The 15,424-nt window shown below is 34.1% G+C and overlaps 1 protein-coding gene across 1 annotated transcript; it reads left to right on the top strand.

Annotated features, from left to right (window-relative positions):
• Window positions 1-11,481: 11,481 nt before the first annotated feature.
• Window positions 11,482-12,434, top strand: LOC100020949 (olfactory receptor 52B4-like). Its single transcript, XM_001365632.3, has one exon. The coding sequence runs from the start codon at window positions 11,484-11,486 to the stop codon at window positions 12,432-12,434; it is 951 nt and encodes a 316-aa protein (XP_001365669.3). The 5' UTR covers window positions 11,482-11,483.
• Window positions 12,435-15,424: the final 2,990 nt, after the last annotated feature.

Genomic DNA, 15,424 nt, shown 5'->3' with positions numbered 1-15,424 from the left:
AGGCAAAAAGGAACAAAAAAATTTTATAATCAACATGTGACCTCAATGGATCTGGTGACAAGCTCAATATCCCTAAGGACCTATGATTTTTTGCCATGAAAGACAATTTTTAGAAGATGACTATGGGCTTGTACAATGGTATTTTGTTCAGTATAGTGATAGGGGAAAGGTACAAATAAAAATAATGTCATAGAATATATCTAATAGTGTAAAGGTTACAATTATGGTTGAGATTGACTGTAATAATTATATTTGGTCACCAAGGATTTTATTTATAAAATACTAATGAAACATATGGAATGGGACATGGTGTGAATTAATCAGATGAAAGATGTTGCCAATTGAAAAGTGGGAAAGAGGCAGCCAGGTGGTTCAGTGGATAGAGTACCTAGTGTCAGGAAGATCTGAGTTCAAATACAGTCTCAGACAGTTATTAGCTGTGTGACCCTGAGCAAGTAGTTTAAAATGACTGCTTTAGTTTCTATATTACATGTACACATGCATATATGTACAGACATAAGTACACACATATGCATGTGAATGAGTATATACATATGCATGTAAATTGTGGTCTAGACTTTTGGCAAGAAGATCATTACTCATGTCTACATAGCAAAGGCTAATATATGCATGCTGGTTCTTCCTCTGATAATCCCCATAATATATGATATCAATTGAAAATCCATCATCTGTTTATATTACCTTCATTTGGCCATAAGTTAATTTATGGAATAATAGTGTTAACTATTTGACATTCCTTAGTTAAAAGTTAAAGGGAAATTTGAGTTTCCCAAAATGATTTTATTATTTTCTAGGCTATTTAAGGAAAGCTTTCTTTGACTGAATTCTCACAGGTACATTGGTGATATGTAACTATCTTCTCTCAATCTCTCAATCACAAATATTGTGAACCATCAAAGCGTTGTTTGATTTTTAATCTGACTTGGTATACCCATAAAGTCTGTTTAATGAGATTTGTCTCTTTATGAGGTGGATAAGATTATTGCTCACTTCCTAAGTTTGTTCAACTTTTGTGGAAAATTGTGGCCATGTTCCCCCCTCCTCCTACCCCACCCCTACCTAATCCAGGAATTGCTTTCAATGCAAGAGAAAGCTCCTGGTACTGTGAAGAAGTTTGCTAACAATCTGTTCCCTAACCCTTAAAGGAATTTCCAAATACTCTTTATATGTGTCTTGAGATTTGTGATAGAGGCTGGCACTAAAGAAAAAATGCCAGACTGAAGAATATATGAAATTGATCACCTCGACAGGGGAGGGACCCCAGGAGTGAATTTCCAGAGGAGAGAAGACTCTGGCTGGGAGAGCAGTGAGGGTCTCTCCATCCTGAGATGTGGAAGAGAGAAGGTGGATAAAGACTTTCTCCAGAGGGTTACCCATTTCTCCTGCTGATGACTAGAAATCTTTCCCCTCAATACTTCCAATTGAAGGGACTTCTGAAGAGAAATCTGAGCAGACTTTACCTCAGCTCCTGTTGCCCAGGGGTGAGTCAACCTGACTTTCTCTTGGGGGGCTCAGGCTGCTAAGGCCTGAGTTCCCCCCAAACTCGAGAAGAGAGGAAAAGGGTTTAGATAGAGACAGGGACCCCCTTTTCCCACTTTCCTTTTCCCATTCCTATCTGTTATTCCTTTGTATTATCTGATTGAGTTAACATTAAAAGTTGACTGTTCCCCAAGCTGAGTGTGAATGAATGGAATCAAGGGGAGACATTTTGGGTTTCAAGTAGGTGAGGGGGGACAAGGAGGACAAGAGTGAATTGGGGAGAGCAGCATTAGCTAAAGAGAGAAGGCAGAAGGGGGAAAATCTTCAGACCCCCTCTCCTTTCTCTGAGCCAACCCATTATATCTGCTCTCTCCCCTGAACCCTGCTTTGTGGAGTAGGGAGTTCTCCTCTCTTCCCCCCCTTCATAACAAAAGGTCCAAGCCTCCCCATTGGGGGCACATTCCCTACATCTCTCTCTTTTCTATTTTTTAAAAATAGTTCTTGCCAACTAAGCTGGCTTAGTTTACTGTGTTTCATGATGCCTTGCATCTGAGATCTAATTACAATGTACTTTCAGGCATTAGAGCCAGAACCAGATGCCTTTACTAACCTCAAGATTTTTTCCCTAGTTTATTACTTGCCTTTTAATTTTGGTTGCATTGGCTTTGTTTTTGTCACCAAAGTGTTTTTTGGCCTTTTCTAAATGAATGACAATTTAGTATACTGAAGAAAGAACTTACAACAGCCAAACCAACAGACACATGATTATCTCAATAGATGCAGAAAAGTCTTTGACAAAATACAACACCCATTCCTATTGAAAACATTAGAAAATATTGGAATAGATGGACCTTTCCTAAAAATAATAAACAGTATATATTTAAAACCATCAGTAAGTATCATCTGCAATGGGGATAAGTTAGAAGCTTTCCCAATAAGATAAGGAGTGAACCAAGGATGCCCATTATCCCCTCTATTATCTGTAATAAAAACACTAGCGGTAGCAATTAGAGAAGAGAAAGAAATTGAAAGGATTAAAATAGGTAATGAGGAGACTAACCTCTCACTCTGTAGACAATATGATGGTCTACTTAAAGAATCTTAGAGAATCAACTAAGAAGCTAGTGGAAATAATCAACAACTTTAGCAAAGTTACAGGATACAAAATAAACCAACATAAATCATCAGCATTTCTATATATTTCCAACACAATTGAGCAGTAATAGTTAGAAAGAGAAATTCCATTTCAAATCACCCTAGACAATATAAAATATCTAGGCATCTGTTTGTCAAGACAAATACAGAATAATTCCTGGGAACACAACTACAAAACATTTTCCACACAATTAAAACTAGGTCTAAACAATTGGAAAAGCATTAGTTGCTCATGGATATGACTAGCTAACATAATAAAAATGACAATCCTACCCATGTTAATTTACTTATTCAGTGCCATAACTATCAAACTACCAAATAACTTTTTTATTGAATTAGAAAAAAATTATAACAAAGTTCATTTGGAGGAACAAAAAATCAAGAATATCAAGGGTACTAATGAAAAAAATGTGAATGATGGTTGCCTAGCAGTACTAGATTTTAAACTGTACTATAAAGTGGTGGTCGTCAAAACAATATGCTACTGGCTAAAAGATAGAAGGTAGGATCAAAGGAATAGACTTAGGGGTAAATGTCTTTGGCAAGACAGTGTATGATAAACCCAAAGATTCTAGCTTTGGGGACAAGAACCCTTTGTTTGACAAAAACTGCTGGGAAAATAGGAAAACAGTATGGGAGAGATTAGCTTTAGATCAATATCTCACACCAAGATAAATTCAAAATGAATAAATGACTTAAATATAAAGAAGGAAACTATAAATAAATTAGGTGAACATAGAATAATATACCTGTCAGAACCTAAGTTCAAGCAAGAGATAGAGAATATTACAAAATGTAAAATGATTAATTTTGATTACATTAAATTAAAAAGTTTGAGAGCAAATGAAACTAATGCAACCAAAATTAGAATGGAAGAAATGAATTGGGGAAAATCTTTATATCAAAGACCTCTGACAAAGATCTAATTTCTCAAATTCATCAGGAACTAAATCAATTGTACAAAAAAGCCCCAAGCCATTTCCTAATTGATAAATGGGCAAGGGACATGAATAGGCAATTTTCAGATAAAGAAATCAAAACTATCAATAAGAACATGAAAAAAGTGTTCTAAATCTCTTATAATTAAATAAATGCAAATCAAAACAAATCTACAGTACCACCTCATACATAGCAGATTGGCCACTATGACAGCAAGGGAAAGTAATAAATGTTAGAGGGGATATGACAAAATTGGGTCATTAATGCATTGCTTGTGAAGTTGTGAATTGATCCAACCATTCAGGAAAGCAATTTGGATTTATATTCAAAGGGCTTTATTTTTTTTAAAAAACCCTTATCTTCCATCTTAGAATCAAAACTGTGTATTGGTTCTAAGGCAGAAGAGCGGTAAGGGCTAGGCAATGGGGGTCAAGTGACTTGCTCAGGGTCACACAGCTGGGAAATGTATGTACAAAGGGCTTTAAAAGACTGTCTGCCCTTTGATCCAGCCACATCATTGCTGGGTTTGCACCCCCAAAATATAATAGGGAAAATATGTGTACAAAAATATTTATAGCTTCCCTCTTTGTGGTGGCAAAAGATTGGAAAATGAGGGGGTTTCCATCGATTGGGGAATGGCTGAACAAATTGTGTTATCTGTTGGTAATGGAATACCATTGTGCTCAAAGGAGTAATGAAATGGAGGAATTCCGTGTGAACTGGAACAATCTCTAGGAATTGATGCAGAGTGAAAGGAGCAGAACCAGGAGAACATTGTACACAGAGACTGATACACTGTGGCACAATAGAATGTAATGGACTTCTCTACTAGCAGCAATGCAATGATGCAGGACAATTCTGAGGGACGTAAGAGAAAAAAAGCTATCCACATCCAGAGAAAGAACTGTGGAAATAAGAACACAGAAAAAAACCAACTGCTTGATCACATGGTTTGATGGGGATATGATTGGGGATGTAGACTTTAAATGGTCACTCTGTTGCAAATATGTTTAATATGGATATAGGTCTTGACCAATGATACATATAAATCCCAGTGGAACTGCTTGTTGGCTATAAGAAGAGGAGGAGGATAAGGGAAGGAAAAGAATATGAATCATATAACCATTGAAAAATATTCTAAATTAATTAATTAAATGAATAAAAGAAAAAAGAAAAATGAATAAAGAAAAAAAAGAAACCAGGGATTCTGAGGTGCAGAGGTAATTCAGTAAGTCTAGGACACAAATGTAATTTCAAGCTCTTATCTCCTGACACAGGTATAGAATAGGTTGTAAAGTTTAAATGTAAAAAATACATATTCCAAAAAAAGAACTTATCTTCAAAGACACCAATTCAAACAGCAGTACAGTGCTTTACAACCCGTATAACTCTAAGGCAGTCATTTGCTCTCCCTGTGCTTCAGCTCTCTCATCTACAAAATGAGTATAGTGCTTGTACTGTCTACTTGACAGAACTGTTGGGAGGAAATGTTTTCTATACAGTATAATTGAAACTAGTGAAAGGAATATATAATGTCTATGAGGCCTCCCATCATATGACCCTCCTTAGGCCAGAGCATGTCTGCTAGTGCATTTTGGATTGGGTTATCTTACTTTTCAGAACACTTTCAACTCAGTGTTTGTGTTTTCTCACTTAGCATCTTTATATTAAGCACATATTTTGATTTTTCCAGTATCTTGCCCATGTTTAGAAAGTCATGAAACTTTTTATTATAACATAAGTGGGTTGAAGATTGGTATTGAATGTTCCACCAACATCACCGCATAGTACTTATTTACCTGCTAACTCTTCTTTCAAAAGAAAATAAAGGACATAAAAAGAGTATTCCCATCACTCTCAAAGTACCAGCCTTTAATCTAGAATTCAGAAGTTCCCCCAAAATACTAATTCTGTGACCTGAAACAAATAACTTGAAACTTCCCAAAAGAAATCCCTTATTTATTAAGATGTACACAATTAAGTAACATAATGAGGATGGAGAGAGCTACATGAACACTTAGAGGAAAACAGATAGAAATGGCTTGCCAGTGACAGAGAGTAAAAAGGAGGGAAACAAGAAGCAGAAAGGGAAATACATAGATAGAAATAGAAATCTAAATTAATCCTCCCTAATGGGAGAAAGCTAAGGTTCTATAAACATGATCTCTTGGGACTGGTAAAGCAAAGAATAAATAACTCTGCTGCTTCTATCCTCTTTATTTAAAAGTCACCACAGTTATTCGATACGTTTTGTCAGATGCGGCCACCACATGAGACTGGTAAGGAATTCTCCTAAAACTGGTAATTTAAATAGTAAGGTACCTTGACTGGAAGAAAAGGCATGAGAAGAGGATGTGGTGGTGATAAATGATAGACTTGTTCAGGAATTAATAGCAAAGTAAAATTATAAGAATTGAACAGGAAATTTGGGATATCTATTTTCCCCCTAGGGTCACATCATCATGCATTTTAGAGCTGAAAGGGAACTTAAGGGTCATTGAGTAGGACCTTCTCATTTTACAAATGGGGAAATTGAAACTGAGAGAAATTAAATTACTTATCCTTTGTTGCATAGCAGGTAAATGCAGAAGGCAGGTTTTCAACCCATTTCTAGTCCTGATTCCAAGTTTAATTCCAGATCCACCATATCACAATATATTTCATTTTTATAATGAGTAAAAGAAACAAGAGACCAATGCACTGGGATCTCAGAGCAGAGATTAAGGATTTGTCCTTTTAGTTCAACATAAGGAGGCTGCCCCTTTCTGAATGTTCTCAAAGAGAAAGGCATCCTTCCTTGCATCTGGTCTTGAGTGTTGTCACCATCAAAGGAATTAAAACAGATCTTTTCCTTAACATGAGATTTTGAGGCCACATGTAGTTTTGCCCTTTGTTTCATTTATTTTCAGGAGCCATTTTAAATGATTAACATAAAAGTCAGAAATTTAGAGTGAAAATTTCCTTTCTTGCCATTTTAAAACTCATAGGACACAAGCTGTGTTAACTTTCTATATTATACCTCCCGCACGTGCCTACCTAAGAGTGTTTGGCATAAGAAGCATATTACACTTTCAACTCTTCTTCATCTCCATTCTAACCAGACTAATTCTCCATGTGCCTTTTCTGAGAAAAAAATATATTTTGACTACTGTAAGGAATAACTCCCATATGCAAGCATCCACTGTATGATTAGATAAAGCTTTAGTTGCTGTAGTTTCTTGCTTTATCTTCTCATAGCCTGACAAAGGCAGAGTATTGGATTTAGAATCATGTAGATTTGAGTTGAAATCATGCCTCACAAAAAAATAAATTGGAAAATGAGGGGATGCCCTTCAATTGGGGAATGGCTGAACAAATTGTGGTATTTGTTGGTGATGGAATACCATTGTGCTAAAAGAAACAATGGATTGGAGGAATTCCATGTGAAGTGGAACACCATTTAGGAATTGATGCAGAGCAAAAGGAGAACATTGAACATACACTGTGGCACAATCTAACGTAATGGACTTCTCTACTAGCAGCAATGCAATGATCCAGAACAATTATGAGGGACTTATGAGAAAGAACATGATCTACATTCAGAGAAAGAACTGTGGGAGTAGAAACACAGAAGGAAAACATTTGCTTGATCACATGGTTGGATGGGGATATGATTGGGGACATAGACTAAATGGTCACTCTATTGCAAATATTAGTAATATGAAAATAAGTCTTGATCAATGTTACTAGTAAAACCTAGTTGAATTGCATGTTGGCTATGAGAGTAAGGAGGGAAGAGGTGAGGGAAAGATCATAAATCAAAAATATTCTAAATTAATTAATTAAATAAAAATAAATTTTAAAAAAGGAATAGGATTAAAGAGGTCAAATCAATAGTGAGAATGAATGTCAGACATGGGGAAAATGGATACTTGAGGAGGTAGAGGGGTTGATCATCATACTTTTCTTTTAGTATTACAATTTTGTGTTTAAAATAAAAAAAGATTATCTGAAAGAAAAAAAAAGAAATCACATCTCACACTTTTTGGAGAATCATTTAATTAAATTTAATCTCTCATTTTGAGGCTGATTTCTCATTTGTAAACTGGGTACAGTATGAACATTTGTTTCTTAGTGTGGTTTTGTGGATCAGATGGCATGATATACAAAAAGCCTTTTGCAAACTTTAAGCTACTATATGACTGCTAGCTACTTCTATTGCTACATCATAACTAGTAACATTTAAGGGTTGCAAAGTACTTTAAAATATTTTCTCATTTTATCCTCATAATGATTCAATTTTATATCCTTTTTAATCATGAGGAAATTGAGACAGAGATGAAATGACCTGCTCAGGGTGCCACCCTAGTTTGAGGTCATATTTTTTAACTCAGTTTTTCCTGATTCAAAGTCCAGTACTCTACCCAATACCCTCTCTTGCTGCCTTATGTAGAATTGTAAACATATTTTCAATGGATCTGAATTATTATCTACTCAAACTTGTTCTTTTTTTTTTTTAAGAGAAGCCTCTGTGTAGATTTCAAGACTCTCAAAGCTTCTTCAGTGAGCAAAAACTCTTGACAATTCTAAGTAAGTCCTTTACTTACTAGGTTTTCAACTTCTACTATGATATAGTCCTCTTACTTATTATCTCTTAATGTTCAGAGGCAGTATGGTGTGCTGGAAAGAATGCTGGAATTGACCCCTGCAGAACTGGTTTCTGGGGATACCAGGAGCAGCTCTTTAGAGCTAAAAAGTAGTGGTATGTTGAAGGAAGCTTTAACCCTGCAAAAATATGGTAAATTTTTAGTGTGAACATTTACACTTCAGAAATCAGCAATCTATAATCAAGTTTTAAATTATTGCTTTGCTGATTGTCTAGAATTTTGAAAGGGTTAATAATTAAGATAAACTTCAATTGTGTGTGCTTACATATACATATGTACATATCAGTATTAATAGAATAGCTCAGGTATTATTATAAACATTACTTGCTCTCAGCAGCTGTGCGATAGAATCCTTAGGGAATTAAGTTATCATCAGATCTTAGGCTCAGTGAATAGAAGTAAATAATAATTACAATAATAATAATTGTCATTTATATATTTATGTAGCATTTTAGGGTTTATAGTCTCATTAGAGCATTACAACACACCTGTCTATAATGAATCCCACCAATCCTGATGCTTACTGCTATAACTAATCAACTGGAGTAAATCTCTCAGCCTCTCAACCTAGGAAGGAGTGGGGATCAAATCCTTCATCACAGATCAAAAGGTTATAATATAATTATAACATAGCTTTGAGATTTGCAAAATACATTACACAGATGGTCTTACTTGATTCTTCCAGTAAGACAGGCAGGTATTGTACTTCCTCCATTTTGCAAATACAGAAAATGAGTGCCATGAAGGTTAAATGATTTGCCCAGAATTTATTGGTTGAAATAATTAGTAAATAAATGTCTGAATCTAGCAATCAATAGACATTCATTTATTAAAAACATATATCTTAGGTACTATACTAAATGTTATAGATAGACTAAAGTGAAACACAGTGTTTTCCCTGAAGGGTAGACTTTAGGTTCACATCCTAACAGGGAGACAACATCCTAATATGTGATACATCACATATACACACAGATCACATGTATATGATAAAGTTATATATAATATGTATATATGTATACACTTACAAATGTGTATATATGTATGTACACACATGTATTTGTGTGCAAGTGGTATGTATACAATGTATATTACATATGTATGTGTATATGCTTAATATAAAATAATTATCCATACACATGCAGGCATATATAATATACATACCACATGTACACACATATAAAGGATAAATAGGAAGCACTGATGGGAAATTGCTAATAGTTGGGGAGAGATGTACAAGAATCACATAACTTTGGTTTTTTCCATTCTCTGAATGGACATTTTGGATAGTAGATTATAAGTAGGAGGTTAAAAAAGTGGTGGTGACAAATCTTTTCTTTAATCACTTAGGCTATGAATAAGAGGAGAGAGACATGTGAAGGGTTGGTAGGATCAATGTCAACAAGATAAATAGACTTATTGTAAGGGACCAGGGAAAGATCCAGTGGAAAATGCTTGATTAAAAATTAGAGAAAGATGATAACCAAAGTAATAAGTTGCCCCATAAGACAGGAGAGAATGGGATTCAAGGACACAAATAGAAAAATATATATAATTCAAAAGAAAAGTGTTACTTTTTTCTCCAAACTTAAAAATCAAAGGAAAGAGATTAGAGGATGATTTCCAGGTGAATTCATATTCATTTTTAAAAATTTGGGCTCCATATTCTATTCCTCCCTCCTAACCTCCTCAATTCATTGGGAAGGCAAGCAATAGAATGCCTATTATACATGTGAAGCCATTGAAAACAAATTTCCATATTAGCTGTATTATGGGGAAAATAATCAAGAAAAATAAGTTGTTTAAAAAAGTATGCTTCATTCTGACCTCTGAGTTCAATTATTTCTCTTGAAGTAGGCAATATCTTTTTCATCATGAATCCTTTAGCATGGTGGATCACTGAATTGATCAGAGTGGCTAAGTCTTTCACAGTTGATTATTACAATATTGCTGTTAATATGTAAAATATACTTCTGGTTCTGCTTACTTTAATTTACATCAGTTTATATAAATCTTCCTAGGAATTTCTAACACTATCCCTTTTGTCCAATCATTATTGCACAAGTATATTCCATCGCATTCATATAACAAAAACTGTTCAGCCATTCCCCAATCAATAGGTATCCTTTCAGTTTTCAATTCTTTACCACCACAAAATGATATAATTAAATATATATATATGTGTGTGTGTGTGTGTGTGGTTGTGTCCATTATCTTCTTTTTTTTGTCTATTCGGAATATGGACTTAGAAGTGGTATTGCTGAGTTTTATAGTTGAAATGATACCATAAATTAGGCTCTCATATGTTTTATAAATTTGTCTCATTTTCCTATGTATTTAAGAAATAAGGCCTTATTCAGAGGAACTTGTTTTTAAAATGCATCCCACCTTTCTGCTTTTCTTTAAATTTTGACTGCATTGGTTTTGTTCATGCTAAAAAATGAAAAAAATATTAAATTTTATGTATTACAAATCCTCCATTTTATATCTCATGATCCTCTTCTTTGGTGTTAAATTCTCTTATCTATATATCTGACAGGAAATTTTTTTTTCCATTATATCCCAATCTACTTATGAGTTTACCTTATCCTGGCATGTGAAGTAAGCTGCTTCTCTATACCTAGTTTCTTACCAATTTCTTTTAAGTTTTCCAAGTATTTTTTGTCAAAAATTTATTTCTTGCCTCAAAAACCTGAAACTTTGAGTTTATCAAATACCACATTACTATAGTCATTACTACTGCATATTGTGTAACTAATTTATTATATTGATCAATCTATTTCTTATCCAGTTCTTAAGTGTCAAGATGATTTAAAGTATGAAATTGAAACTGAAATAACAATTCTGTATCAATTCTAAGTGTATGTAAGCCAATTGACATAGCATGAAATTCATAAGCAAATAATCCAAATTGCAAAAAGCTGTCATGAATAACAATAATTACAGGGCTTTTTAACAGTCCTCTTTCAGGGACTGGAAAACTTAATACAAAGATAAAGAAAAGGAAATGCATCGAACTAGAAAAGGCTGGAGGATTTACAACTGAAAGAATTATGGTATTTTTTTGAGTAGCACTGGAAACTCAAATTTTAATGCCTACATGTTTTTTATCAGTACCAAATGATACATTTACAAAAATAAAATCTGTGATTGAGTAAATAAAGAGGATAAATAGGTGTTAAAGTCAGAAATACCAAAACTGTCTTTAATTAAGGTATTACTATCTTGACAGGGTGACCAGCCATGAACATGTCCATCACTAATATCAGTGTCACAAGCCACACGTTTTTCTACCTTCTGGGCATTCCTGGCTTGGAGGATCAGCATATCTGGATCTCAATCCCCTTTTTTACCTCCTATATTATTGCACTTCTTGGTAACAGCCTCCTCATCTTTATCATTGTCACTGATCACAGCCTTCATGAACCAATGTATATCTTCTTATGCATGTTGGCTGTACTTGACATTGGACTCTCCACCATTACAGTTCCCAAAGCCTTAACCATTTTTTGGTTTAATTATGGAGGGATATCTCTCGATGGGTGTATTACTCAGTTATTCTTTGTCCACTTAACCTACATTGCTGAATCAGGAATCCTTCTGGTAATGGCATTTGATCGCTATGTTGCAATTTGTTACCCACTGAGATACACAATGATCCTTACCCCTTCAGTGATTACAAAACTCAGTATGGCTGTCTACTTGAGAAGTTTTTCTGCTGTATTCCCCTTAATATTCCTTTTGAAAAGGCTTTCTTTCTGTAAAAATAACCTTCTTCCACATACATATTGTGAGCACATTGGTTTGGCCAAGTATGCTTGTTCCAGCATTAGAGTGAATATCTGGTACGGTGTATTTGTTGGTTTGCTATCTGTGATACTAGACTTTATCCTTGTTGTGGCATCCTACTGTGTGATTCTCTATACAATCTTTCGCATTCCCTCTCAGGATGCACGTCACAAAGCTCTCCATACCTGTGGTTCCCATATCTGTGTCACCTTCCTCTTTTTCATCCCTGGAATCTTCACAGTTATGGTCCAAAGGTTTGGCAAACAGATCCCACCGCATATCCACATTCTAATGGCTAATGTCTGCATGCTGGTTCCTCCTGTGATGAACCCCATCATATACGGGATCAAGACTAAACAGATCAAGAACCGTGCATTACATCTGTTGTTTCAGAGACAAAGGTGACCTTGGTGATGACAGCTAGGTGAACCTTTTCTTGAAGGCACTAACAAATGACAACTGTTTATTATAATTAAAAATTAATCTGGAAGCTTATTATCAGATTTATAAGCATTTATTAGTAAAGAGAGAGAAATAGATAAAAGGAAGAGAGATAGATCTCAGCCTTTCTAACTTTTTTAGATCTGCCAGACATCAGGAGTTAAGGAAAAGGTCAGAGAGGAAAACTAGTACAGAGACAAGTACAGAAGCCAAGAGACCAACTCTACTTCCTCCCCTTGCTTTTCAGACTCTCTCACTCCTCCTCCATTTCCTTGGCCAATGGCTTTCAAATGTCATGCTGTCTGCCTTTCCATGGTGATGTTACAGCAGGCCATAAGATTGCCAGATACAACATGTCACGTTGTGACTACTGTGTCCCATCACCTGAGTGCTGTGGGATAGAGTTATTTTGCTTCATACAATCCGCCCATCTGATTCTTTGGGAGCATGTTAAGTCTCTCCACTCTTGATTCTCCAGGAGATTAACATGTCAGTTTCTCCAATAAATCATTCCACATAAAGAGTCTCTACATTTAGTATTTTCTCACTAGGTGATATAAAAGCATAAAATGTATTGTAAATTTCATGGATGAAGTTACTACATTTTTGGGAATAAAAGAAAAAGGAGAAAAAGAAAAAATAATTGATAGGTGCATTGACAAAGATCCTTTGGGGGTCATTCCCTTTTGGCAAAATTCTTTACCATCAGGATAAAGAGAGGGCTTAAACCCCCTCAGTTCAGTTTATTATTTCCAAAAGTTCACTCTGAATCTCATGATGTAGTGTTTGATTTCTGCAAACATCCTTACAGCATCTTCTCCAAAAGATCTATTTTTTTGTTCTACATTACTGGCAATTATCTTTTCCTAAAATTACTTTAAAAATATCTTAGACTTTGAAATTTTAGGATAATTATACCATCCTTTAAACAAGAGGAATGGAGAATAGTTAGATATAGCATTTGAAAAATGCTAAGATAGCTGTATCATTGTATGTGCATGAGATCTGAGTCTGATTATCTAAATACAAATTTTTCTTCTTCTATGTTAACTTGGGGGAAAGTTTTTTTTTTTTTAACTTCTTTGGATCTCAGTCTCTTCATGTATTACTCAAAACTGTCCAACCAAAGCCATCACTCTTCCAAACTTCCATACTTTTGTTGAAATCTTTTTTTCCCCCTCAGGTTTGCCATTTTCTGGTCATCCTCAGTTTCTTATTCTTTCTTCCCTCACATATTCATTTATTTGCCAAATTTTGCCCCATGCCTGTATACACTTCTCACTATCACATCATAGAATTTCTCTTTCACAATCCCCTGAATTACCACCTTTTACACAAATCCTTTTCTTTTATGTCTACCTTGAGTGCCTTTCCACCTTTTAACTGACATATTAAATTACCTTAAATAAATAGGTATTTATTCTAGACATACTTCTCTATATGTATATTATTATATTATCATATATTACATGTACACTAATATGTATTTATTTGTATTAATATGTACATCAATATGTGCTTATATTAATATGTATTATAATGCTTACATATTAATTACTTAATGTGTACATTATTACATTATCATATATTATATATAATAAAATTTATGTTGATATATACAATTTATCTATATTAATTAATATGCATACATTAATAATTATATGTAAATTATCTTTTATATCACATATATTTTATATTAATATAAATCTATGTATATTAATATTTTTGTGTTAATTGTTTTATGTATATAAACAACAATTATAAATATTAATATGTGTTTGTCCTAATTATATTTCTTCTTTATGTATAAGTTAATCATGTCAAAAGGCTGGATAAAAGAAAGATGTGATTGGTAGCTATTACAAAAATATGAATATCTATCATTTTAAGGAGGATTAGACTTTTTATATTCTACAAACAATCATATTAGGATCATGAGTGGATGCTGGAGAGAGAAATTTATGTTTTATGTAAGCAAATCATTCCAAACAATTGGAGTTATCAAAAAAGTAGGAGGAGATATTTGAGTAGATAGGTAATATGGATGGGTTAATGTGATAGATAAGATGGAAAAGTTATCATGGATGTAGCCAGATTCTCTAGTAATGTGTCTCTCTGTTGTTTAATAGATAAAATTCCACAAAAGGAGTTCTATATTTAATTAATGTGCATGGTGAAGTTAACAATTTGCTTTAGTTCAGCATCCTTTGACTCCTTTTCTCTCACTTGCCACTGTCACTGATATATATAAAATGATGTATGGTGAAATGGAACCAAGAACTTTTTCTTTGCTTGATTTTGGTCAGTTTCAGAGGGTTTGGGGGGCACAACATTTCATCATTTAATGGCCAGTATTTCCTAGATGAGCCCCTCAATTTGGTTATGCTGATCTTCAGATAGCAGAAACTTTTTATTGCCATTTTGAACTTCTATAGTAAGAGAACAGAATTTACAAACCTATGACAGCTTGAGTTCCACTCTTACATCCTTCAAAAACATACAAACTCCTCTATACCATGAAGAGTCTGATTAGACTTGTGAAAGTAGCGCTATGAAAAAATTAATTTAATTAGTTAAAATGCTAATTGCTATTCCCTCTATTCATATTTGCCAAGGGTTTGAAAAAGCAGTAGAGAGCCAAATCAACAAAGTTTAGGTATGTTAGTGATTTTATTAATAAAACATTATGGGAATGAGAATTAACAGACCATGCTCATGACATGCACACTCTGAATTTTTATTCTTCAATTGTATTTCTTTGTTAATAAAGATAGTAGATTTTCCAATTATGTTCTGTGCATTCTTCTCTTACCATGGAAAACTGTAGGTTCTGTCAGAACTTCTATGAGCCAAAGCCAATTTTACATCTTTTCTTTAGGTAAAATTAATAATTTTTAAAGACTAGGAGAATTTTGTTTTACATGACCAATATGTTCTAAAACATTTGCCCAAGT

Source organism: Monodelphis domestica, chromosome 4, assembly GCF_027887165.1.
Source record: "Monodelphis domestica isolate mMonDom1 chromosome 4, mMonDom1.pri, whole genome shotgun sequence".
NCBI classification, from domain to species: Eukaryota; Metazoa; Chordata; class Mammalia; order Didelphimorphia; family Didelphidae; genus Monodelphis; species Monodelphis domestica.
The sequence above is the reverse complement of the archived record's forward strand: the minus strand, read 5'-3'. Positions and strand labels throughout refer to the sequence as shown.

Coding starts and splice junctions, on each gene's coding strand:
- LOC100020949 (XM_001365632.3), top strand. CDS start 11,484: ATGAACATGTCCATCACTAATATCAGTGTCACAAGCCACACGTTTTTC.